The sequence below is a fragment of the Poecilia latipinna genome, unplaced genomic scaffold (genome assembly GCF_001443285.1).
Source record: "Poecilia latipinna isolate Pla-1442-1.1 unplaced genomic scaffold, P_latipinna-1.0 Scaffold1335, whole genome shotgun sequence".
NCBI classification, from domain to species: Eukaryota; Metazoa; Chordata; class Actinopteri; order Cyprinodontiformes; family Poeciliidae; genus Poecilia; species Poecilia latipinna.
The window spans coordinates 239,953-263,926 of NW_015113951.1; the positions used below are offsets into that span (position 1 = coordinate 239,953).

Consider the following 23,974-nt stretch of genomic DNA (forward strand, 5'->3'; position numbering starts at 1 on the left):
AATATTCCCTCCAGTCCAAGCAAGGTTCACAGTGGCTGAATGAAAAGTCTGTGTAGACGTCATCTTTGCAATCGTATCTTAACGACCACGAGAAATCCCTGGTTTTGTGAGGTACAGTAGAGTGTGTTGCAATAGCAAGTGCGTGTTTTCCAGTGTCCTTCCCTGTATTGACACCTACACGGAGGACGAGGCAGGTGTTGGGTTTCTGTCCGCCCCTTACCAACCGAAAGGTCTGAACGCAGCAACTTTGACTGCTGGCTTCTGAAGTGAGGGAGCAGCTGCACTCTGAACCTGAGCCAGAAACACAGGTGTCTGCGTCCATCAACACGACAACTAAATCCATACAAATTAATTGAATGCACAATCTAACGGCCGTAAAAGTTTTTTTTCATTTTTTACTGTACATTTGGATGGTAGTAATAGGTGCTTTTATGTAGTGCATTTACTTTTTTCATTTACCTCAATATGTTAGTGAGTTGATACTCCTGAAGGAGAGCCAGCTGGATGTATCTAACGCAGTGGTCTCCTGAATACATAAAATAAACATTGTACAGATGGTTAACATAATAAATTGTGATGGTATGGGTATAATAAACTGGAGTAAAACACCACTGTTATACTTCTTTCCAAAGTTTAAATCTGTGTCAGCCATAGATATTTTGAATGTATATAAAAGTTATTACATCTCATAGATGCTTGACAAGTCAGTAGAGCCACAGAGCAGTCAATAAAAGTTAAGTTCATGCAGTTCCCCTAAGAACGTTTTAAATGAACAAGGTGTAAAAATATGATGAAGTCCTTGTATCCGTCTTGGATTGTGTGTCTGAATAATGTAGTGGTGGTGAATTTGGCTCCATCACTGCTGCCTTGAGAGAGAACTCGATTATAAGAGCTGCATGTGGCTTCTGAGTTTCTCTTTTCTATTTTAACATGTTGCCTTATTTCATTCTATATTTTCCATAATATATATATTTTTTTACTGTATGTAAGTCATAAAACATTTCATTTAAAATCAGACATTAGGCGAACTACAGGGGTCACCAGTCTAACAAACGTGAACTAATTGGGATTGCAATTGGATACTAATGTAAAATGTTTTTCTCCTGTATACTTGTTGAAAAATATGGTTTAATATAATTGGAGAAGAGGATTTATTTTACTGGTTATGCTTAACAATAAGTAATATTCAGTATGATGGGAAGTCTTAGTGGTTCTGCAGTCATGACTTTTTAGAGGGCTTTTAAAAAATCTACTTAATGGGACAATTTGGACAGAAATTTCCTCCCAAATTGAAGATTTCTTCTTCTTCTTCTTCTTCTTCTTCATTACCATGTAGATCTCCTGTGCTGATCCTTTACTCCAATTTTGCATCATCTGTGATCTTTAAGTCACTTCCTTTTAGTATCTGTGGTAAAAGCTGCTTGTCAGCAGCACTGCTTGTGATTGAGACATTCTTGGTTATAGATGTAAGACGTTTAATATTTTTTTGATCATAATTTTGAGTATGGATCTATAACCCACAAAAAGCTTTTCTAAAATGCACAATGAAAAACGGCTTTGAGAAGCGTGTCCAAACGGTGTCAAGTAAAGTATGAATAATGGAGGCAGGGCTGCATTTATCTCTGTGGGAATCCTGAGTGAATAGCCTGCCATGTGAAGGCGAGGCTACAAGTCATGTATTTGGGTCTCCGGTTATTTTTCTCCTTAAAAAAATGCTTAAAATGTTAAACTCATTTGTAAAATTGAAACAAAAGTGCCTATAATTCCTTCCAGCAAATGCAAATCCATGAGAATTAAAGTGATCTATGAAACCAGAATCCTGGTTTTTTAGCCTCAGAGAGACCTGCATGGACAGAACAAGAACATAGACGTCACACAGCAGCACACTGTTTACAGAAGAAATAATAGATGCCACCGTCTACGGATCAGTTATTCAGAGCCGACGTTATTGTCACAAAACCATAACACAAGGGAAGCTAACATAAAAGCTCAACTAGTAGCTATGGCCTCTGTGAATATTGATTGCAACTTCTGTAGCAAAATCTGTTTGGATGTGTAGTCAGAGCAGGAGAGGAGGGATTGTGCTGTAATGCTGAAAGTCTTGCTCTGTGTTTTAAGCCCGGCTGCAGTTTTGTTTTTATCTGTCGAGAGCCAAGTATTTATTTATGTACCTTTTTTTTTTTATGAGCAGAGACGTTATCGTTTTTATGGTGTCTTCTCTGCTCTTGTGCAACCGTTCATGATTCATGTTCCCAATCAAAGCAGCAAGTGTGATTAGCTGAGCCAAACATGACAGGAAACTATTGATCGAACGGCTGAGTCCTCTGAGCTTTTGATGAACTAACATTTGCAGGGATCCGTGGCATTTGCGAGTAATCCTAATGGGGGTTCTGTTTGCCAGAAATCCTGGCTCCTGCTTACTTATCTGATGCTGCACGCTTTTCCTCTGGTTATCTTAGTATTTGACACAGGTCTCAGATTTCATTAAGCTGCATGGGTAAGCCCTTGCTATTCACAGCGTAGCATCTCTGATCTGTGTATTAGAGGACATGGGAGGCCAGGTTGTAGTGTTCACTGCTTTGTGTCTTGTTGTAACATAACTCTATGCTTGACTTCAGCACTGACTAATGCTCTCACAGCCTCAGTGACAGAGGGAGAGGATGATGTCATTGCTGTGTCAGTCGGCAGCTTACCTGTCAGACTGAGAAAAGGTGGACAGATCGTTCCGCCTAATGGTATGACTAATGGCAACATCTGGGCCTCGTCTGCAGCTGTCAAACATTTATCCTACAGTCACCAGTTACATCTGCAGTAAATCACAAGCTGTCCACTAATGACATCATGGTGACCTTATAATGGCTGTTCCTGGTAGTGCTGAGTGTAACAGACAAACAGGCTCCTCGAGTTAATTAGTAGGTGTCAGACATTACAACGGTGTCAACGGAGAACGATTGTTTGTGTGTTCAGGTATGAGGTTAGGGGTACAGTGGTATAATGTTGCTATAGGAAATGTCAGAGACTTCCTACACTGTGGTTTGGATGAACAGTTTCTGTTGTTTAGACCCGATGAAGCCAGAGGAATGCTTAGCATTTTTCCAACCTCAAAACATGCATTTCTGCCGCTGATTACTCAGTATGATGGATGAAAACATTAGAGACACGCAACTCTTCTCTAAATTACTAAGGTTGTTTCAAGGTTTGTTTGACAGCTTAGAATGTTAAACACATGCTATTTTACTCCATTATGGCAGCAGATGTGTTTATGAGAGATGTTCTTGGTGAGAAATGCTCCTATTAGTTTCACATTGTCTAAAGATTTGGCTTGAAAACTGTACCTTATGACTTACAGTTTATTAATATTTGTGGACAGAGGCAATACATCTGCCATTAGTTGGAGCTTCACAAACATAAATACTGTTTCACCAATAAAAGCTTTCTATTAAATCAGCTGCTTCAGTGAAACAATTACACTAAGTAGTACAATTTTACCACAAATAACTGCATTTAATCACAAACATTGACATCAATTGATGTTCGCCTGGGGTAAGGATTGTTGCATTTCAAATTACAAAAGAAAAATTATTCTGCTTTTTAATGTTTTCAAACATTGTCATTTAAAGCAAACTATTACAACATAAATCACAATTTTTGTCATATTTCTTTCTCCTGAAAGAATTAAAGACTTTCCGTCCTTAATTCACTGCTGAAGAAATATTAAAGATGTTGGCATGTATTGTCATTGCTTTAGGGAATTTCACTTGCTAATATTATTAATATAATTCATTTTGTACTTTAATTTTTTTTAATTAAAGTCTAAGTTAATACATATTAATTGTACAATAACCCAAACATTTTTATTTTCATTATAGTATAGAATGTTGTTGCAATGATGAGCTGCGTTAAAGTGAAAGTTTAGACTTTTTGAAGAGGAATCCTGTGGGAATGTTTTAAGTAGTTAGTTTATCTGCAGTTAAAGGTAAGAAAACCTTTAACAAGCTGTTCTCAGCTGGATGGTCCATTCAAAGCTATAATCTGTGTCTCACCAGTTCTGAAATATTAAAGGAAGCATTACATATTTTTTTAAATGTAGTATGACTTTCATTTTAAGTTGTTTTTTCTGTTGTACATTATGTTCATTTTACAAGTTAATTATATTGTAATCAACAGCGTGATCTTTGCAGCCACAGAAGCTCCACCTTTCTCCAAGCAGGATTTTTTGGTTTTGTTTTTATTCCCCTGAGTGATCACTGTAATTTCCTGTTATACCTGCTCTGATAACCCCCTCGAACTGAATTGTTGTTTTCCTCCAGCTTACACCGGGTGGAAAGGCAGCTCAGGCCGGAGTCGGGGTGGGCGACTGGGTGGTCTCCATCTGTGACGCCAATGCCGAGGAGATGACCCACGTGGAAGCGCAAAACAAGATTAGAGCAGCAACAGACTCCCTCACCCTCACCCTCAGCAGGTAGGTCGTCTGGCAGCTCATGATGCAACAAAGTGCTAATTTTATCTCATGCACACAGCAGCAGAAACCGCCACAGAGCGTATGGCCTCCTTCGTTTTCATTTAGACAAAATTAGATCCCATCCAGACCTTTGAAATTGTTCCCAGACTGTTTGCAAGACACATTGTCATTTCAGTCCACTATCCATTTCTCCAAGGTTTAGGTACAGCTTTGGTTTTATTTCAACAGTGTGTTTTTTCTTTAATTTCCAGGCCAGTCTTGATGAAACAAGTTCTTGCCTGAGGTGCTTTTAACTTTTGATGTTTTTTGAAGTTTTCTTACTTTACAGCTACTGGCCAAATGAGCAAATTTATTATTTTTTTTCAAAGATTTTTCTGTAACTTTTAAAACATTGCTGTGACAAATGATTTTCCTTTTTACTAATGTGATGTTTTCACTTTTGAGTTGCTCTTAAGAGCTTCAGATAATTAAAAAAATTATTTTCATATGTACATAACCTTTAATTCATAGAAAATCTGTTTTCGAGGTTCATAAATTAGCTGGAAAAAAGCTTTCCAAACCAACAAGCCCTACATAAAAATTTAATTGGAGGGTTTTCGACTATTAACGGCCTGTTTTAAAGTCATCCCACCAAAGCTCAGTTGTATTCAAGTCCAGACAAAGCATCATGCTTTTTTCTTTTTTAGGCATTTGTTGATGGACTTGCTGGTGTGTTTTGGGTTTTTGTCCCACTGCACAACTGAAGTGCAGTGGGACTTAAGGTCACAAAATGATGGCTGGATAATTGTCCTTCAGGATTTCTGCTAGAAAACGGGTTCCATCATTTGCAGCAAATTGTCCGTGTGCTGAAGCAGCCCCAGAGCATCACACAACCACCACCATGTTTGACCATTGGCTCTTTTTCTGAAATTCTCTTCTTTTTACCAGATGTGATGTGATTCCATAATGTTCCATGTTTGTCTCATCAGTCCACATATTATTTTCTTCAGAGTCTTGATGATCATAAGATGTTTTTGGCAACCGTGAGACAGGTCTTCCTGTTCGTTTTTGGCCAGCTGTGCTTTTCTCTCTAGGACTCTTCAGTGGTTGCCATCTTTACCCAATCTCAGTCTTATTGTTGAACCAGGAAGATTGACTTTAAGGCAAATGAAGCAGTTTAAATGTTCTGGTTTGTGTTGTGACCTCCAGAATCAGCCACTGATGATCTCTTTGATTAGTTTTGGTAGATTAGTTCATCACTCTAGTTTGCTTCAGTAGTTAAGTCTGAGAAATAACTTTGTATCCAGATGTCAGAGACTTTGTTTCTCATCTGTTTTTGAATTTCTTTAGATCAAGGCATATTAAATATGCTGTATCACTTCTATTTAAGACAGCGGTGTCCAGAGTCTGTCCTCAAGGGCTGGTGACCTTCATGTCTTAAATGCTGCCCTGATGAAACAAACCTGAATCGAATGAATGACTCATTAGTAGGTCTATGCAGAGCTAGGTAATATGCAAAGGAAATAATTTGGCTGTTTGATTGAGCTGTGTTGGAGCAGAGACGCATCCAAACCCTGCAGGAAACCGACCTTTGAGGACTGGAGCTGGACACCGCTGATTAAAGAGATTTCCTGATTGTACAGGTCAGCCAGTAATCAGGCTTGGATGAAACTGAATCAAAAATATGTTACCTAATTACATTTAATACATGATTCATACAGGTTATATTAAGTGATATTTTTTTTTTATATTATTATTCTTGATTTAACAAGGGAAAGGGAAAGTTTTTCACCCAAGCCTGGATTGGTTTGAATCGCTTTTTCCAGTTAAATCATTTGAGCATTGCATTTTGCATTTACGCAGGTTTTCATACTCTTTTCTTAATATATCTTATACTGTAAAATATTTAAATGTGACAAAAAACAACTGCAAAAAAGACAAAAACAACTACAAGTCTGTAGGTAGCAAATACAGCAAGTGTATACGGATTTGGATGGATGTACTCCAGTCGCCTTTTTCTAACGGAAATAACTTCTCAAAGGAGTCTTTGGGTTCTTTGCGTTGCCTGAACTTCAAACTGTCAGAAGAAAGGAAACTTTCCTTGGACTAAAACAATGAAATCTTTTAATCAGTACTGAATAGGCCTCCTATGGGCAGCACTTACACCTGCTCACATAAGTCTTGCCAGAAATTCTGACAAAAGTGTCAGGAATACAAAAATGTTTAATCAGTAGCTTAATTATAGGGGGGAAAAAAGATTTTAGTCTCGGAGAAAGATGAAATGTAATCATTCAAGGCCCAAGCACCTTCAATATAAAAGAAGATATCGACTTTCGAAGTAATAAAGCAGAGCTTGCTGCTGCCGCGGGACTCGTTTTGATTTTCTTTCTTTTTTTTATCCTTTATAAGTAATAGGAGTAAAGCTTTGTTATCTCGTTCACCTTATTGTTGCCTGCCAGGAAACTCTGCTTTTAAATTGTTACATGTCTTTTTTTTATTTTTTTTTATTCACTTAGTTTGAGAGAACAGCTGCAGGGTATTTTAAGTCTTTCCAGACAGCAGAGCCCAAACCTTACAGAGAAGTTTGAGATTTGGCGGTTCTGGTTTGTAGGGTATCATTTACAGCATTTGAGGCAACTAGCAATTTTATACGATTTATCTTTAAAGTTCAACTAAAGAGCACACAGAGGATGTTAATATAAGGCAAATTTACCTTTTTTTAAAATTTTATCTATACAATAATTCAGGTTTTGCTGTAATCTTGTACAATTTTAAAATTGGGGTGTGTAAACGATGCTACAGTACAGTCTGAGGAATCTGCACTACACTGTGCTATACTATCCTGATTTTTCTATAATAATAATGTTACCATGGTAATGCACAATGCATACATAGATCTACAATAAGTAGACCAAGTTGTAAATTGGCCAATTCCAGTCACCAATTGGCTTCTTCTTGTGTCTCCAGCCGTAACCAACCAAACTCCTTTAAACGAGTAAGAGGGAAATTGGTTTAATTTTTGGAGTTAAATAAAATATGAGTGATCATAAAACTTTAAAAGCCCTTGAATTTTTTTTTTCTTAAATAAATGCCTCTTTTATCCCACTCCTGGAAGGTTAAAGGAAACTCTCCTTGTTTAATTTATGTCTTCTTTTTAATCTTCACTTTATGGTGAAATGGTTTTGATTGACCTTAATAAGCTTTCTTCACACCAGCTATACTTTTGCTCCACTCTGTGGTTTGCCTCCTCCATTTCTCATCTCCTCACGGAGTCAAGTTTTTGTAAACATTTCACAGTCTTCCTCCTGTCTTTTTTGCGCCAGTGAATCGTCTCCTATAAATCCCAGGTTTCCTGTTTATCTCACCCCGACCTATTGTTGTTGTCATGCTGAAAGCAAAACAAATGCTGTTTTCAGAGAGGAACTGTTGTCAGTTTTTCTATTTATTTGCATCTTGGCTCACGTCCACTGTTTTATGTCGAGATGGGAGAACAGCTGCATGGCGATGAGAGATGCTCTGTTTTAGTTTAGTAACTCATTTTCTTCAGTGCCAATAATCATTTCGTGGTTATGGTTTAAACTATAGGTTCTTTGGTGCAGAGAAATTGGATCTCGCAGCATCTCCAGGAACACATTAGGGTCATACTTTTAGGCGTCTGCGACTGGCCCGTCGGGATGTGGTTGAATTGTTTCTGATGTGTTGCAGGGTTGATTACGGCGTCGTTGGGGAGTTCTTTGCGGTGAAATTTCTGACTTTATCTAACATCAGCCTGAAAGCCAAGTATGCATCAACTGAAATTAGTGATCCGTGAAATGAGTTGGAGAATGATCTCATGCCGTTTTCACATTCAGATCCAGCGCAGGTCAGAGTCAGCTGGGGGAAAACTAATTTCTTCCGAGAAACAGTGATTTAATCACGGACATATCTCTGAGCCAGAATAAACACAGCCACAGGACAGCAATCGCACACATTCCTGATATTCCTCATAACATTTGACTCATCAGATTGTGGCTTCCATAAATATAGACCTATGCTTTCCTCCGCCTCTCTGTCCTTTTCAGCTCTGTTGTCATCCTCTGTAACTCTGCGCCCTTAGTGGTTGAGCAGGTAATGACAGGAACTGTTAGTCATTCCTTATTGTCACAGGAAGTGTCATTTGTAGATTCCTGAGAGACTCCAGTCAGAAACAATAAGGGGCGGTTTAACTTGGTTACAGCTTTGTGTTGCATTTAAATTTGGATGATAGTTTTGTTGCAGAACTAGGTGCAATCTGTGGCTCAGAGTTTAATGTGGAAAGAGACGTTAATACATACATTAGATTAGGAATAAATCCCCCTTAATTTTTTTTTATTTTCGGTGTTAAATTGGCATTAAATAGCATTTTGTGAAGGACTTTAGTTTGAATTTTCCTTGCAATTTTTTATAATCCTAATCATGACTTGTATCATCCCGGTGACATTTACGGCAACTTTCCGATCTTTGTGTTTGAAAACATTTGACTTGCCGATGCTGATTTGAACCACTCTTGATTTCTCTATAAGAACTAAAACTTATCAGTATTGTCTTTTAAGCCTTTGTGCCATGAGTGGTTATTAGATATATAGAGGGAATGTCACTGAACGAGAGAGCAATCATTGTTCAACCAGGTTTTACTGTTTTATAGCAAAGTATCAGAAGATAACAGCTTAAGTGATCTTAAGAATCTTGATTCATGATTAACCTCGTTTGTATCAACACCTTTATGTAACTCCCTTCTTTCCAAAAGTCTGCCAGCAATTCAGGAGTAAATAGCCTGACATCAGGGCCTGAATAAACTGCTTGGCTTTTCACAGCTGCTTTGCTTTATCTTCATTCATTAACACCTTTCTGAAATTAAGTAGTTAATTTCAGTAACAACTTCTCTACTGAAGCATGTTGTTAATGTTGTGACATTTCTGGTTTAGATTGACTCGAGCAGCACAGACTCCAGAGGATTAAACAGTTTGTGGGCTTTTCTTGTAAAACTAATTGGGACAAGGAGAAACCTTTCAATCAGTTTTGTTAATCAACCAGATTTTCCACTTCCATTTGAGATTAAGACTTTTTAAAAACCTTCACCTCCAATTGTAATTTAAATATGATATTAAGCTTTAGTAAAAATGATAAAACACTAAGGCAAATGTATAATTCATATTTCCTGAATGTCATTATCAAAAGTTCCTCCAGCAGGACTTATATTTTAATGTTTCACACTTACATGGCTTAACTTTGTTCAGATTTTGTCGTCTGTGTAATTTAATTTGAGCAGTTAAATGATTCATATGGATCCTGATCATCTACTGTGATCCTGTCATTGCATTTCTAACTACAACAACTTTTCAGTGAACACCTTAAAGTTTTATTTACTTTTGATTTTATTATGATATTCATGTCCGTTTTCAGTGCAGTTCATGTTGATGCTGATCAACGTAAGAGTCAAAGAAAGACTGACATCTTGATTTTTTTCTTTTTTCCTTAGAGCTCTTAAAGGAGGCGAAGAGAGGAAGGTAAGAACATGTTTATCTTTAACAGTGAGCTGACGTCTTTGTGAACACCTGGATGGTTTGTAATGGCATGGATCGTTTTTAAATGGAAAACTTCCTGTAATCTTTACTCGCTCTTGGATTAAAGGCTGTATTATGCCACTTTGTGTTTAAACAAATCTGAATCACCTGCATTGTCCATGCACGGTGCATTAGCCAAACACCAGCGAGTGAGCATCAAGCGCTTGCGGAAGTGACTGTAGTTTCGATTGTCACACCTTGCACAATCCCCGACACCTGAATAAGTATTGATTCATTCGGTCTCTTTGTGAGGCCTTTTGGCAGCTACTTTGACCAACTGATTGCACTTTTCATAGCACAATGGAGTCATGAACCGCTCTGTGTTTGTAAAGCAGCTGGCACATACAAACTCAAAGTCAATGTTCCGTTTTAGTAGGCGTTCAGCACTCCACACATAATGTTCGGTTAGAAATCTCATTAGTGAGAGATGATGGTTATACATGACACATTCTCACTTTGAGCGTTTTCATTTCAACTGCAGCAGCAGATTACTTTGGCCAGTTCCTGGCTGACAGCCAACACAAATAAAATAGCAGTGTCCGCACTTCTTAAGCGCTCCTTCTGTCTGTGTGGAGAAAAGCCTGCAGGCTCTGACAGAGCTGCTGCTGCTGGAGCTGGAGTACACTCTAATCATTTGCTGAGAGGCTGAAAAAAAAAAAAAAAAACTTGATGGGATTGTGCAAGAGCAGACCTTTTTTTGTTGTTGTTTTTATTTTGTGTGAGTGTCAAATGTCTAACTGCATGTTGTGCCCTGTGCTGCACTGTCTCCCTCTCCCACACCCACGCAGGACTCGCTTTCCTCGGCTTCTGCTCCACCAAAGTACTCCTTTGCCCCAAGCACAACCATTAACAAGATGGCGAGGCCATTTACAGCAGGTGGTGCTAGCACTAACTCAGGACCTGTTATTAAACCTGTGGCCTACACACCAAAGCTTAACACCGCGCACTCGCCGGGCCTCGCCAGCACGCAGCAGCCTCAGAATGGGTAGGTGGGAAAAAACGAGCGCAGTTACCTTCAGAGCTGCAATCTGTGTTTTTTTTTTTGTTTTTTTTTACGATGTTCTTGAAGTCTCATTATTCTGGCGTCTCATTAAAAAGAGAAAGTAACTCCTTCAGTATCGAGGAGACTGTAGTTCAGTCACTGCTGCTGTGTACTGCCAAAATTATGTCACCATGTAAAAAACATTATAGAGTAGATAAACACAGCTAATGTATGCTGACTCACTGCTCAACTCAACGTAATAAGTTTGCCACCAGATGGCAAACATTGAATGTGCTTTAGATTGATAGCCTTGGAGTTTTAGTGCCACTTGCCGCACTGAGCTGGAATATGCTCCATTTAATACATCCTTACAGCGAAGACAAAAAGCTAATTTAACCTAAAATATGGATGGAGGCCATGAGTCGTCATTGTATGACTGTGTAGTCTCCTTTACATTCACTGCAAATGATTGCATATACTTTGGCTTTCTTATTGTTGATTTAATGGCAAAACTTTACGAAACCCACCAGAAATTGAATCAGTGGTCTATTGGAAGAACTATCTATATTTATTGGCAAAGACGTGCACAAAGCCTTCATGTATTTATGTATTTTCCAGGCACGTGGTGCACAATCAAGTGACTATGTTACCTTCACTTGAAAGTACTGTATACATCCAACATGGCTTAAAAAAAAAAAGTGATGTCACCTCTGTCGCCGTGAAAGTCGGCCTCTGTTTCTTTAAGAAGCTTCTTCTCTTTCCTACACTATACCTTCAGTACAACATCACAACAGTGCTTCTCCATGATGCTGTTTACATCCATTCTTAGGAGTTTGTATGATGAGCTCAGCAGACTCGCAACTCCAATTAATTGCTGCTGTTTTTTAGTCCGTTTCTCACACATGCATCAAAAAAAAATTCAAGCAACACTCCAGGAATGCTTTTGATGATGGATTAACACTATAAAATGATACAAAGATCAAAAATGTAGATTTTTCATCATACTCCACCCTTTATTATAAACTCATTCAGTAGCAGAATCTGTGTTAATGCTGAGACTGATGCATGTTCTTGTTCATAAGACTGCGTGTACATATGTATTCAGGCAGGCAGACTTTCAGAACAAGTTAAAGTACTTGTCAAACAAAATGGACATACCAAGAAGACAAAGACGCTGAAACAGTCTGTCCTTCAACGTCATATCTGTTCTCCTTCTCAAAGAAACTAAATTCTTCGAAGCATTTTTTTCCTGTTCAGCTACATTTACTCTCTCCTGAATATCTTTCAAGGGTACTTAGAAGAATAAACTCAAATCCTAACCAATTCTAAAAGTGGCTGCGTGGCATTGAAGAGTCTTCAAGGAAAGGATTGGCCGCTTCTAGTAATTTGGATAATGGTGGTGCTCTGCTTGTAGCTGCTATTGAAATATGGTCTGTCTCTTTATTTAGCCCCACTCGTAAACTCTGACTTCACACACAGCTTTATTTGCACACTCTAAACAAGGGGTGTCCAAAGGGCCGGCATCCTGCTTGTTGTAGTTCTCTCCCTGGTGGTAGTAACAACCTTTTCAGCTTGTCAATGTTCCTTTTAGACCTTCTAATGAGCCATCATTTGATCCAGGTGTGTTAAACCAGGGAGAGAACTAAAACATGCAGGATGCCGGCCCTCCAGGACCGACTTTGGACACCCCTGCTCTAAATAGACTGAATACAGAGTTTGAAAATTATGTGTAACTGCAGTAACTGGTGATAGTTTTTCTTAAGATGTTCTCCACAGAAACTGGATGAGTGCAAATGGGATGTGTAATGTACCCAGGTTAGGAGCGCAAAGACAGATTTTGTGATTTATTTCCCTCTGTGGAGATTACACCAACATCATGTGTCACCGCTGTGGCATTTATCATTATTCACGGGGTTTCGGAGTACAACAAAGATTTGACTAACTCCGGCGGCACGGAAATTAGGCAGAGGAGGGTTTTTTTTGTTTTTTTTGTTTTTGTTTTTGTTTTTTTTCCTTGGCAGAAACATCAATTTGCATCCCCATGAAAAGCAAAAGGGGACAAGAAGAGCGACGCAGCCAAAGGTTTTGTGCCAGTCTTCTGACTCATTCTGGGTCAGAGTGACAGCAGATGATTTGACAAACAATGCTGTCCTTCTCTCTCTGAGCTTGTTGACAACAACAGCATGTCTCGTGTCACTTCTCGCATGCTATCTGCATATCTTCTGCTGTGTTTGGCCTTCGTCATATATTGACATGTTCGGTTTCTTTTCCTTCCCTCTCCCTCAAGCCGAGCTCTGACCTCTTTCTCTCACTTTGTGTTTTCCTCCTTTCTTTTAACTTCACAGATGGAAGTCCTTGACAAGTTAGTATGCTTCTTTGGATTTTTACAGTCCTGTACTTAAAGAAAGTTTGCATTTGAATTACCAATTTAAAGAATAGCTTCTTAAGTTTTGTTTAAATTGATCTTAAGCTTCCTTGTGTATTTTAATTGGCATCTTTAGCTGTTCATTTTATTTAGAAGATGCAAACATTGTGAGATTTTTTTTGAGTTTTTGATGGTCTGATTACTTAAAATAAAATTTCTCTAAACCACATAGGGTCAATACTATTCATACATGTTCAAATATTTGAGCACCCTCACTAATAATTGAATAAATGTCCTCTAACGTGGCCACAAAAAGCATCCAGTAACAACCTGCTATCAGACAATTACAATAAAAGTCTGTATCATTTTTAGAATGTATGTGTAACATTTCAATCCACAATGGATTAAAACTGGATTCTGTTTTTTGTTTTAAATTAACTGAGCTTGTTTTTGCATCATCATTCAACCCTGGCTCAAAAACATTTAATATAAACCTTTAAAAGACCTAAATCAATCTTGCATTTATGCCAATGATCATGACGTTGCAATCAAAGGGTCATGACCCTCATCAACTGCGCCACTTAACCACGCGAAGCTCCATGACAAACATCGGAAGTGAGAGTGTTGAGTCATCACGTTCACTAACTGATCGGTACTGGATTATTCCCTCTGAAAACACAGACGTTGTAAATATGAATAATTTCTTCCTTTATTTCTGTTGTTTTTAGGAGAAAGGGGAAACGATCTTCATTTTAGCTTCGGCTCTTGCTCTATCAAAATCACATACCATTTACTCTCCTCTCGTTTCGTGTCTTTATTTGTTTTCTGGTCTGTTCCACAGGGGCGAAGCCACTTATTATGATGATATATACCAACAGTCCAAGTAAGAGGCAGCTGCATGCAGGCTGGTTTGTCAGCTCAGTAGCTTATTATGATCAGGTTGTTTATGAAAAGATAGCGAGCAGCAGATGCTCTTTGGTGCATTGGTTTACAGGATGGAGATTGCAATTCATTAGTGAGCATTCATCCTCTCTCCTCGTCTTGCTTGTTGATGAATGCATGCTACAGTTGACCTAGAGCCATGTTAGAAAGATGATTGAAAGGGGGGAAAAAAAAGCTTCTTATGCAGCTTTTGAAGTTGTTTATCAAAAATAAAACCCTTAGTATATTATAGAATTTTTTTCTATCTGCTTTTTGAATCAATGTGAGCCCTGGCGTGCAAAGCACATCTTTTGCATAAATGGCTGCATGGTGTGGGTCTGTTCAGACGGCGTGGTGATAACCATGCCTGCTGTTTGCTCCTGCTGCTCCCGCTGCCTGTGTGTGCAGGCACGGCCTCAGGGTGGAGAACGTGCCCTGTTTTATCCCCAACGACCGCAGCAAGAAGAGGCTGATCGAGGACACCGAGGACTGGCAGCCCCGCACCGGCACCACCCAGTCTCGCTCCTTCCGCATCCTGGCCCAGCTCACAGGCACCGACTTCAGTAAGTCACAGCCTGAGCTGGGCGGACAGGACAGTCGGGACAGGTCGGGGTGTGAAGGGGAAGCAGAGATCGCATGTAGGAGGGAGGTTGCTGCCGATTTGATGTGATCTGAGCATAGAGGCTCTCGCTGAGGGTGACGGATGAGTGAGTGACACAGGAAGACAGATGGCAGCTTTGTCCATTTTTTTTTTTTTTACCGATTTCCAGATGTCTACAGTGGCAGCTATGAACTTATTTCCTTACATCTGTCAGTTCCCTGACATGTCGGCTAGAAAAATGGGAGAAAACAGAAGAATTATAGTGTCTTATTCATCTTTATGACTACTTTGAATAAAACAAAGGGTAGGAGAGCACTGTCTGATATCCTTATCTTTCCTGGATCTCTCAGTGCAGGACCCAGATGATGAGAATATGAAGAGGTCAAGGTAAACTCCTGATCGCAGTCACGGCTATTTATGTTTGTGCACCGGTTTGTTTTGCAAAAGCTTTAATTCAGGCGTTTTGCTTTAAACGCATCTCTACTTTTAAATCTGCCATTAGTAGCTCGTTGTGATTTGGCTGCTTAAAGTGGCATGAGTGTTGTGCATGCATTATCCTTTGACATTTGAAAAATGTGTGCTGTTCAGAACAGAGTCTGGTATGTTGCTTAATGTAGACTCAAAACATTTGTTTTTGCAAGTAAATTGTTCATTGGCATATTTTACATTCTCAAGTCTTAGCAAATTGTAACATTTTTAGAATTAAAAGCCTTTTCAGCTGCATGCAGACTGCAAATAGGAAGAGATGGCACTTTTTAAAAAACTCTTCCTGGAATATTGCTTTTCATAAACGGTGGAAAAACCTGAAAATAGTAATTTAGTTGTTTTGATTGACTGAAATGATCCAGTATTAAACATCTGTGGTTGAAGCAGAAACATAATTTGAAAGTGAAGTAGGATCATCAGTGGGGGTAATAATAAATTGTTATAAGCTCCATTTGATTATAACATTCATCAACTTGTATTGTGGTGTAAAACCAAACTTATTTATGAAACATTTGGGAATGTTGATGGTACTCCAGCGGCAGAATGTCTCAAAAGTTGATGTAGTTTCAGGAGATTCTGCACTCTTGGCAGTAATGCTTCAATAACAAATGTCAATGTCTGTAATGATCCTAAAGAGGCTCTAAGGCAGGGCTCTGCAACCTGACGCTGAGCTGCAAGTGGCTCTCAGGGGCCTCCACAGTGGCTCTTAATAGCTCTGGCCAAAAATGAAAAAGTCTGAGTGAGTAACGTCTTAAAATATCAAACTAATGAGGAGAAAAAAATGTTGATTTTAGCTTTTTAGTCCCACTGGGTCAGAAAAAACTGAAGCAAAGAGGAAAAGTAACAAGTCTTTAGCATAAAAATTGGAACTAATTTGTTTTGGTAGAGATTTGTCTTTTGTTGGAGGACCATGTGATTTTGTGACCTCAAGCATATTTTATGTTGCTGGACTTGGGGCCAAAAATGACTCTTCATATTGTAAAGGCTGCCCAGTGTTGTGGGGAACTCCTAAATAGCTAAATAATTGTTCTGCATCATGTCATGCATGCATTTGGAGAAGTTTACAAAGGGAGAGGCTCTTGGTATCCACAGGGTAACTGGCAACATATTGGGAAAGTAATCAGAAGTATGCAAAATTATGTTTTTTTTTGTTTTGTTTTTTTTTTTTTTTGTTTTTTTTCAGAGGTTTTCCCTCAGTTTGATTACAGGACGTAACGTATTTAATTAAAAATGTAAAGTTTTGACCTAAAAATATTGCTTTCTGGTGGGGACTATATAACTTGATATGTAAAATCCAGACAGTTTAGTTTAATAAAGCTTTATCTGAATCTCAAAAGAACATTTCAAACACGTTGACACAATATTTGCTCTGCAAATCTTGTATATTATTTTGCAGTGTAGCCTGTCTTACCTGTTACCTTTTCTCTAATCTGTCATCTTGCCAATTCATTCACTTTACTCCACTTTCTGCTATTGTGTTTTATTCATTTTCTCTCCTTTCATTCCATTTCCTCCTTGTCTGTCTCTCCGTTTTTCGTATCTGTGTTTGCCTCCGGTCAGGGAAAAGTTCCTCACTGAGATTCAGAGTCCTCGTTACGCCCGTCTGAGAGACTGGCACCACGACAGGTCCGCTCGCGCCCTCAATATCAAAGTCTGAGCGACGACGCGCCGGAAAGTCCCCCGGAGACGGAACCTGCTCACGACAGCCGCACCACAAAGATGGCGAAGATTAATCCAACTGTCAAATTGGTGGCTTGCAAATTCACCTTTCACATACGCATGGGGCGAAAAAACAAATAAGGAAGTTTGTGGAAACGGAACAAAAAAAAAAAATGAAACCAAAGAAAGAAACAAAGTTTAGATGATAAAGTCCAAAGTGGAGCCTTGCATTCTGAGCCTTAGTGGGAAAGTCTATCTTTGAATTTCCGACTTGACGAGTTGCTATTTCACTGCATTGCGGGGAGTAAACTGGTGCGAAGATGGGACTCCTATTACATGTCTGGGGTTTAGATGCGTCTCTTTCTTTGCATGTTTACAGTCATCTATAAGTTTTCATTACCCATCTCATCTTCTCATCAAGCTTCAAGAAAGAAAAGTGAAAGAAAAAAAAATGTGCTTTGTTTTTTTCCTCCTGCTGTTATCACTAATAACTAAAACATAAAAAATCTAAAAAAAAAAAGCGACCTTCTGTTTCTCTGTCCTTTTTTCCCCATCTTGTCCTTATTGTTTGAACTTGGGATACATCACTTTTTCCCTCTCTCTCTGTTTTTCCCTGGCTGACAGAATTATGTAGAAGTTTTTTTTTGTGTGTTCCTGATTTAATGGGTGGTCTTTTTTTTTCACAGCTTACTTTTATTTCCCACAAGAGAAAATTGTGTATTCAGGCATAAAAAGCAACAAATGGGCACACACATGAAATGATAAAGAATCGTTCGGGTCAGAGGTGAGCTGTGAGGAAATTCAGCTTCTTCTCCTCTGCTGTTCCTCGAAATAAACACTTATAGGCATTCAGAACGTAGCAATAAACAAAGAACAGGACTATTTACAACAAAGTTAACTCTGTGCTTTAGTGTTCTTGCAGCACTCGCATACAAACACCTCAATCCTCCCCTTATTTAGCTCAGGTGTAAAGATATAGTGGAAAACCTGTAGCTTATTACACATTTTCACTAAAGCAATGTCGAAATCATCTGCAAATTTATTAAAATGCACATTTTCTGTGAAGCAGTAAAGGTAAATGTGTGACAGTTTGGTGGTGTTGGGAATCCAAGCGTACGGCCCTAAATGTTTATGAATAAGTTTTAAAAATAGATCAGAAAGACCATAATTGTTGTTGAGCGTCGGTCCTTCACCCTGAAACTTGAAACGATCCTGCCATGTCCCACAGTCATTTAGTTATGTGTACGTGTTAAAAAGAGAAGCCGTCAGATATTAAAACAAGCTGTAAATATCTCCATGCCTTGTTTAACTTGAATAGTTTGGTTCTGAACCCCAATATTTGTGAAGTCTTCAATAATTTTTGCAAGTCGTTTAACAATTATCAGTGATTAACTTGGTTAGACACTTTTTATGCATCCAGAAATCGCCTAAAAATAGTTGCTTATGGCTGTTGGGTTTGCTTACTTTCCTTCAACTTATTACTAGAGTCTCAGTTAGATTTTAGGTCTGGACTTTAACTAGGTCATTCTAACATATGCATGACCACGTTTAGAAATTTCTTTAATCTTTGTTTGTAACGAATAAATGTTAAAGTGAAGACATTTGACCAAAAACACCAGATCTACACATCATAAACTCCATTATTAAAAAAAAAAAAATGTTGGTCTTCTGAGATTAAGTGCCTTACGAAGGAGAAATTGTAGAAAAACGAAACATTTTTGCAAATATTTCATGATCTTTTGCTTCTCCTCTCTGCCCTGCTTGTCTTTCCTAAACTCATAATATTGTAGTTCTCCATTACAAAATGAAAAACTCGTCGGGGTCTATATAGCTCCTCAAAAAAGATCAAAAAGTCATCTTTTGCTGCCAGATGCTGAGCTGCCAACAAACTCCAGTAATTTATTTTATTTTTTTTTCCACATCGATCTGGTCGGTTAAATCCCAGAGGAGAGCAAGCTAGACAACGGAGGTGAATGTGATATCCCAGGTGTAAGAGGCAGAACGACGTGTGAAAGGAAACGTTGCACATTGGAGGGGAAAAAAGATCTCCGACGCAGTGAAAAGGCACCTGCTTCACATCGCGCCTTTTTGCTGACAGGAGGAGAATCGTGGGGGATTTCGAAGGCCGCGGAAATGTCAAGAAAACACAATCCAGGTCGCTCAAGGTGGGAGAAACCTGCCATCAAGGATGTTGAGCAATTTGCACCTCTGACCTTCACTTAGAGACGCGCAACTAACAAAACCTCCTAAAGTTGTGTGAAACTGGCCTGTTGCCATGTAGGGCAGCCAGACAGGGGGGAGAGTAAACCAAGGTCAGCGCGGTTTGACCAGGACCTGGCTTTGTGAGTTGTTAGGTTGGGTCCCAGAAGGCACAGTCCATCAGTGTGCGGAGTCGAGGCCGGCTGACCCAGGGTCTGCGTGCCAAACGCGCTGTAAGAGGCGCTGCCCTTCATTTAACCTGGCCACCAGAGATCCCTCTCCTTCTGCCTTCCTTTTGCTTTGTTCGCCTGTATTTTTCTCAGCTAGAAGGTCTTTACCTTCCTGAACCTCTCCACTGTCAGCCATCTTATTTCTCCAGACAGCCGAGATTCAACTTCCTTTATTATTAAAAACACACCGTTTGGAGAAGGTTTTTCCTTCCAAGCAGAGCATTTATGTTGTCTCTCTTTCCGGCCTTAAAACTAGTCAGAAATCTTGCAGCTTCTCCCACCTCCACAAACTTCTTTGTCTGAAGTTCGTGTTGTTGTTTTTTGTTGTTGTTTTGGATTCATAAGCAGAACAATCAATACATGGACTGATATGCTACAGGATGAGTTTGATGGAGGGTGATTGAGTTCGCAGCTTCCTTTTTACTAATGAGACACAATTTCGTGATGTTTCATTAGTGGATGGTGGATGGCACAGTTGATGATGTAAACATGAGTGATGCCTAAGGCAGGGTGACATTTCCCCCCCTCCCCTTCTGCTTTCTCACAACAAAACTTCTCCAGAGCTCAGTATGTTGGCTCAGAAGTTGTGTTTTTTTTTTTTTTTTTCTTCAGTCGTGGTTTGAAGATTGCCGAAAATATATAGTTGAGCTTCTTGCTGCGGGTAACAGAACTTTGAAATGAGGGAAGCTCTTTATTTCCTTCACATGCAGGCTTGAAACGAGCTTCTCTGCATCCAGATCTGCCAAGGATACGTTTCAGCGCTTCTGCCTGTGAACTACGTCAGTCACTCAGCTGATTTTTTATTTTTATTTTTACAGGGGCTGCTTATTACTCTCATTTGAGTAGAAGCTTTTGAACGTCTCTTATTAACTCGAGTCGTAAGTATTTACTGAATGTACATCTGCTGGGCAGCCTTGGTTTTTGAAGCACATTAAATGATGCGATTCTGTCTCTCGAAAGCTTTGGATAATCATGGAAAATGTTCTGCAGACACGACGACTGAACGTAAGCCTCTCACTTTATTTCATCACCACTGGAGAAACCTCTAGTGTGGTGTGTTTTCTTCAACTTTAAACTCCATGTGCAGATTCATCTTGATGAGCTGGAATATCATCAAAACGTTAATCTCAGTATTTTGGTTCAAAAAGCAAGACGCTTGTTTATTTGTTGTATTTTAAGCATTTAAATGAGATTGTTATGACTTGATGAGATTTTTCTTCGAAAAATCAGATTGCACAAGGCAACTTTATTGAAAAATTAAATTTCAATAGATAAATCTCGCTTTTGTGCAGTAAGAGAGCTGACCTTCCCTCACATGAAGGGTAAATCACTTAAGGTCATTGTTAAAGAAGCTGGTTGTTCAGGCATATAAAAGAAAGTCTGGGTGGAAGCACAAAGTATAGAAAAAGATGTGCAAGCAAAAGTAATAACACAACCATGAGAGGATTATGAAGTCAAGCACAGTCTGTTTTACTGATCTAGACGCTGTGTTTAGTAGGAGCAAGAGTAAAAATGCTTTTTTGGATCGTAAAGTTTAATTCCCGTCACCTTATTTGGAGGAGATGTCAAGAGAAGCACCAGACTCAGTCTTAGCTTGGCAGAGTCACGAGCTGATTCCCTCCATGCTACGCTACATTGATGCAGTCGTTTGTCCAAAAACAACTCCAGCCAAGTATTGAGATTATACACTGCATATATATATATATGCCTGGACATATTTATATTCCTGGGCACAAACTAAGCTGATATTTCCCTATTAAAAATATATACACTTTTAATCGTCTTATTTAATATTCTAAATGCTCGAGAAACTGGATTTCAGCTTTTTACCAGCTGTAAGCCGCTCAGTCACTCCGTTTGTCACGAATCTATACCAGATTTTCCACTTTTTGATTTCTTACAGAAATAAATCAATTGTCCAGTGATGCTTTGATGCAAACCAGTGATTCCCAGCTCTCCTTATTGAGACTGGTGCTCCAACTGCACCATGCAGAAGCCAATGCAGATGGACATGAATGCTGATATTCTGACATGACATTCAATCAGAAGGTGTCTTGGTTACTGCGCATAGTGTGTTGTATTTTTTCCTAATTAGTCATTTTCTCTCCGCAGCCTCGAGCCAACTCCTTCCTCTGCCAAGACCCGAGCCGCAGATAAACCAGATGGTGAGTTTCTGCTCCCACTGATGCATAAAACGAACCCCAGCAGCATCTGGGGGAGGTTACGCTAATAGATTATTATTCTTAAGTGTTAATAGGTGCTCAAGAGCCGACTGCCGTTTGAAAAGAGAGCGCTTTATCAAAGCTAAAACTAGGTTTGGGCGATATGGACTTTAAAGTTTTATCACAACTTTCTGTGGCAATATTGCTGTCGTGATAAAAGCGACAATAAGAGCTAGTTATTACGTCTTTTTTTTTTTTCTCTTTTAGGTAGCTGGCACTGTGTGTCACAGCAATTGTAGCCCCACAAACACAAATACTGCTTTTGAAAAACATTCCCATTTGCTTCTTGGAGACACCAGTCACATAAAGAAGTGTGATTTTTTTTCTTTTTTTATCATTAAACTGCTCACAGTAACTGCATTTCAAATGTATTTATATTCATTGATACTCTCATTGATCAAACAGTGGAGGAAATGGTAAAAGTAACAATCCCAGCAGTGCAGACAGTTTTTTTTTAACATCATTAAATAGAATTTATCATAATGATAAATCTTATCATAACGAGAAGTTTATCCCGATAAGCGATAAATGCCCACCCCTCGCTAAAATCGCCCGTGTATCCGGCCCCAGGTTCAAAAACGGCGGCGGCGGCGGCGGGGACTTCCGGCCCCTCCTGCAGACCGCCGTGGGTCACGGACCCGAACTTTGCTGATCGCTACCGGCCGGACAAAACCAGCACCGTGGTGACCCAGCACCAGCAGCCGGTCCAGCCGACGCCCATGCAGAACCGCAGCTCCATCCTGCAGGCAGCGCAGCAGGCGCCCGAAGACAGCGGGAGGACCCCGGTGTGTGGCGCCTGCAACAAAATCATCAGGTAACTCCGTGCCCGCGGCATCTGCGCCGTGGAATAATGTCGCCGTTTGCTCCTTCCAGAGTCCTGTTTGAGATGATGAATAATTTAAGGTGGTTAATATGCACAACGACGGGCTGCGTGTCTGCTGCAAATTAAGGCCGTCAGCATAATTCACAGCGTCTGGAGGCATCTTTTATCACAGAGGACAAGGATTATCCTGTCATCTCCGTGAGAGACCTTAGTTCTTATTCTGCAAGCAAACAGAGGAGCTGTTCTTTAACATGCAAAGACACAGAGCGCTTAGCAGAGCTGAAAACATGCCTAGTTTTTGTTTACAGAGATCACTGGGCTTCTGCTGGCTGCTATTGTTAGTGCATCTCTGTTTTGCAGTGGATTCTGGAGTGAACTTTGATGCGATGTGGATGTTTTCCAGGGGTCGGTACCTGGTGGCCTTGGGGCGTTCCTGGCACCCAGAGGAGTTCACGTGCTCCCAGTGTAAGGCGGTCCTGGAGGAGGGCGGCTTCTTCGAGGAAAGGGGCTCCGTCTACTGCACAAAGTGCCACGATAACCGCTATGCGCCCAACTGTGCCAAGTGCAAGAAGATAATAACAGGGGTAAAGCCAGCAAAATCCGCTCGAAATCCGTTAATACACGGGAGATGTATCGAATGTGGAAAAATGATAGTTGCTGCTCTGCGAGGAGATTATGTTCCCCACGGCTGGCCTGATGCAAATCTTTCATCCGCTTGTAGGAAATCATGCACGCCCTGAAGATGACCTACCACGTTCAGTGTTTTAAGTGTGCAGCCTGTAAGAATCCCATCAGGAACCAGGCCTTCTACATGGAGGAGGGCGAGCCTTACTGTGAGAGAGGTGAGGCGCCGGACAACACACAACGCGCTGCCCGGGTTCAGCGTCCAGCTGTGGCAACGACAGCAGTCCATCTGAGACACACACACAAACATCTTCACTCTCACAAGCTGGGCTTCTACTGCAAACGTTCAATATTCTGCTAATGTCAAAAAAGCACAATTTCGCAATTAAATAAAAAAATGCAATTGAAATCATACGTGAACCGTTAAAAAACATGCCACGCCATCGTGTTATTTCCACCAGTAATAACACTCGGTTGTTGATCACACTGATTTTGAGACGGCGGAAAAATCTCATCTTAGCACAAAAACTTTTTAGCGAAAAATGTGACTTTTTTTTTTTTTTTTTCAAAATCAGTGTTTCCAATTTTTCAGATTTATTTTCTTAATTCCAATTTGTGCGATTACATGGTCAATAGAAGCACAGCCACATCTGCTGCTTTCATGCCTCGGTAAAGCGATCCCTATGACGCATGTCCTCTCTTAATACGCAACGTAACCATCTCCACAAAACAGGGTGAGAAAATAAAACGTTAACGCGTCTATCGCGGATATAAAATATGTGAAATCCTTTTAGGAACGCTGCAACGGGAACGCTTGGTTAATGGCATGTTTAAATATG

The 23,974-nt window shown here is 39.7% G+C and overlaps 1 protein-coding gene across 3 annotated transcripts in view; it reads left to right on the plus strand.

The window, feature by feature from the left end:
- pdlim7 (PDZ and LIM domain 7) overlaps window positions 1-23,974 on the plus strand; it is a 36,649-nt gene that overhangs the window by 9,199 nt on the left and 3,476 nt on the right. For all 3 annotated transcript variants that reach the window (XM_015055766.1, XM_015055764.1, XM_015055765.1), the window contains exons 3-9: window positions 4,311-4,462; window positions 9,939-9,966; window positions 10,812-11,008; window positions 21,579-21,631; window positions 22,259-22,502; window positions 22,915-23,095; window positions 23,233-23,353. In XM_015055766.1, coding sequence (XP_014911252.1) covers window positions 4,311-4,462; window positions 9,939-9,966; window positions 10,812-11,008; window positions 21,579-21,631; window positions 22,259-22,502; window positions 22,915-23,095; window positions 23,233-23,353 — 976 coding nt within the window. The remainder of the gene's footprint in view (window positions 1-4,310; window positions 4,463-9,938; window positions 9,967-10,811; window positions 11,009-21,578; window positions 21,632-22,258; window positions 22,503-22,914; window positions 23,096-23,232; window positions 23,354-23,974) is intronic.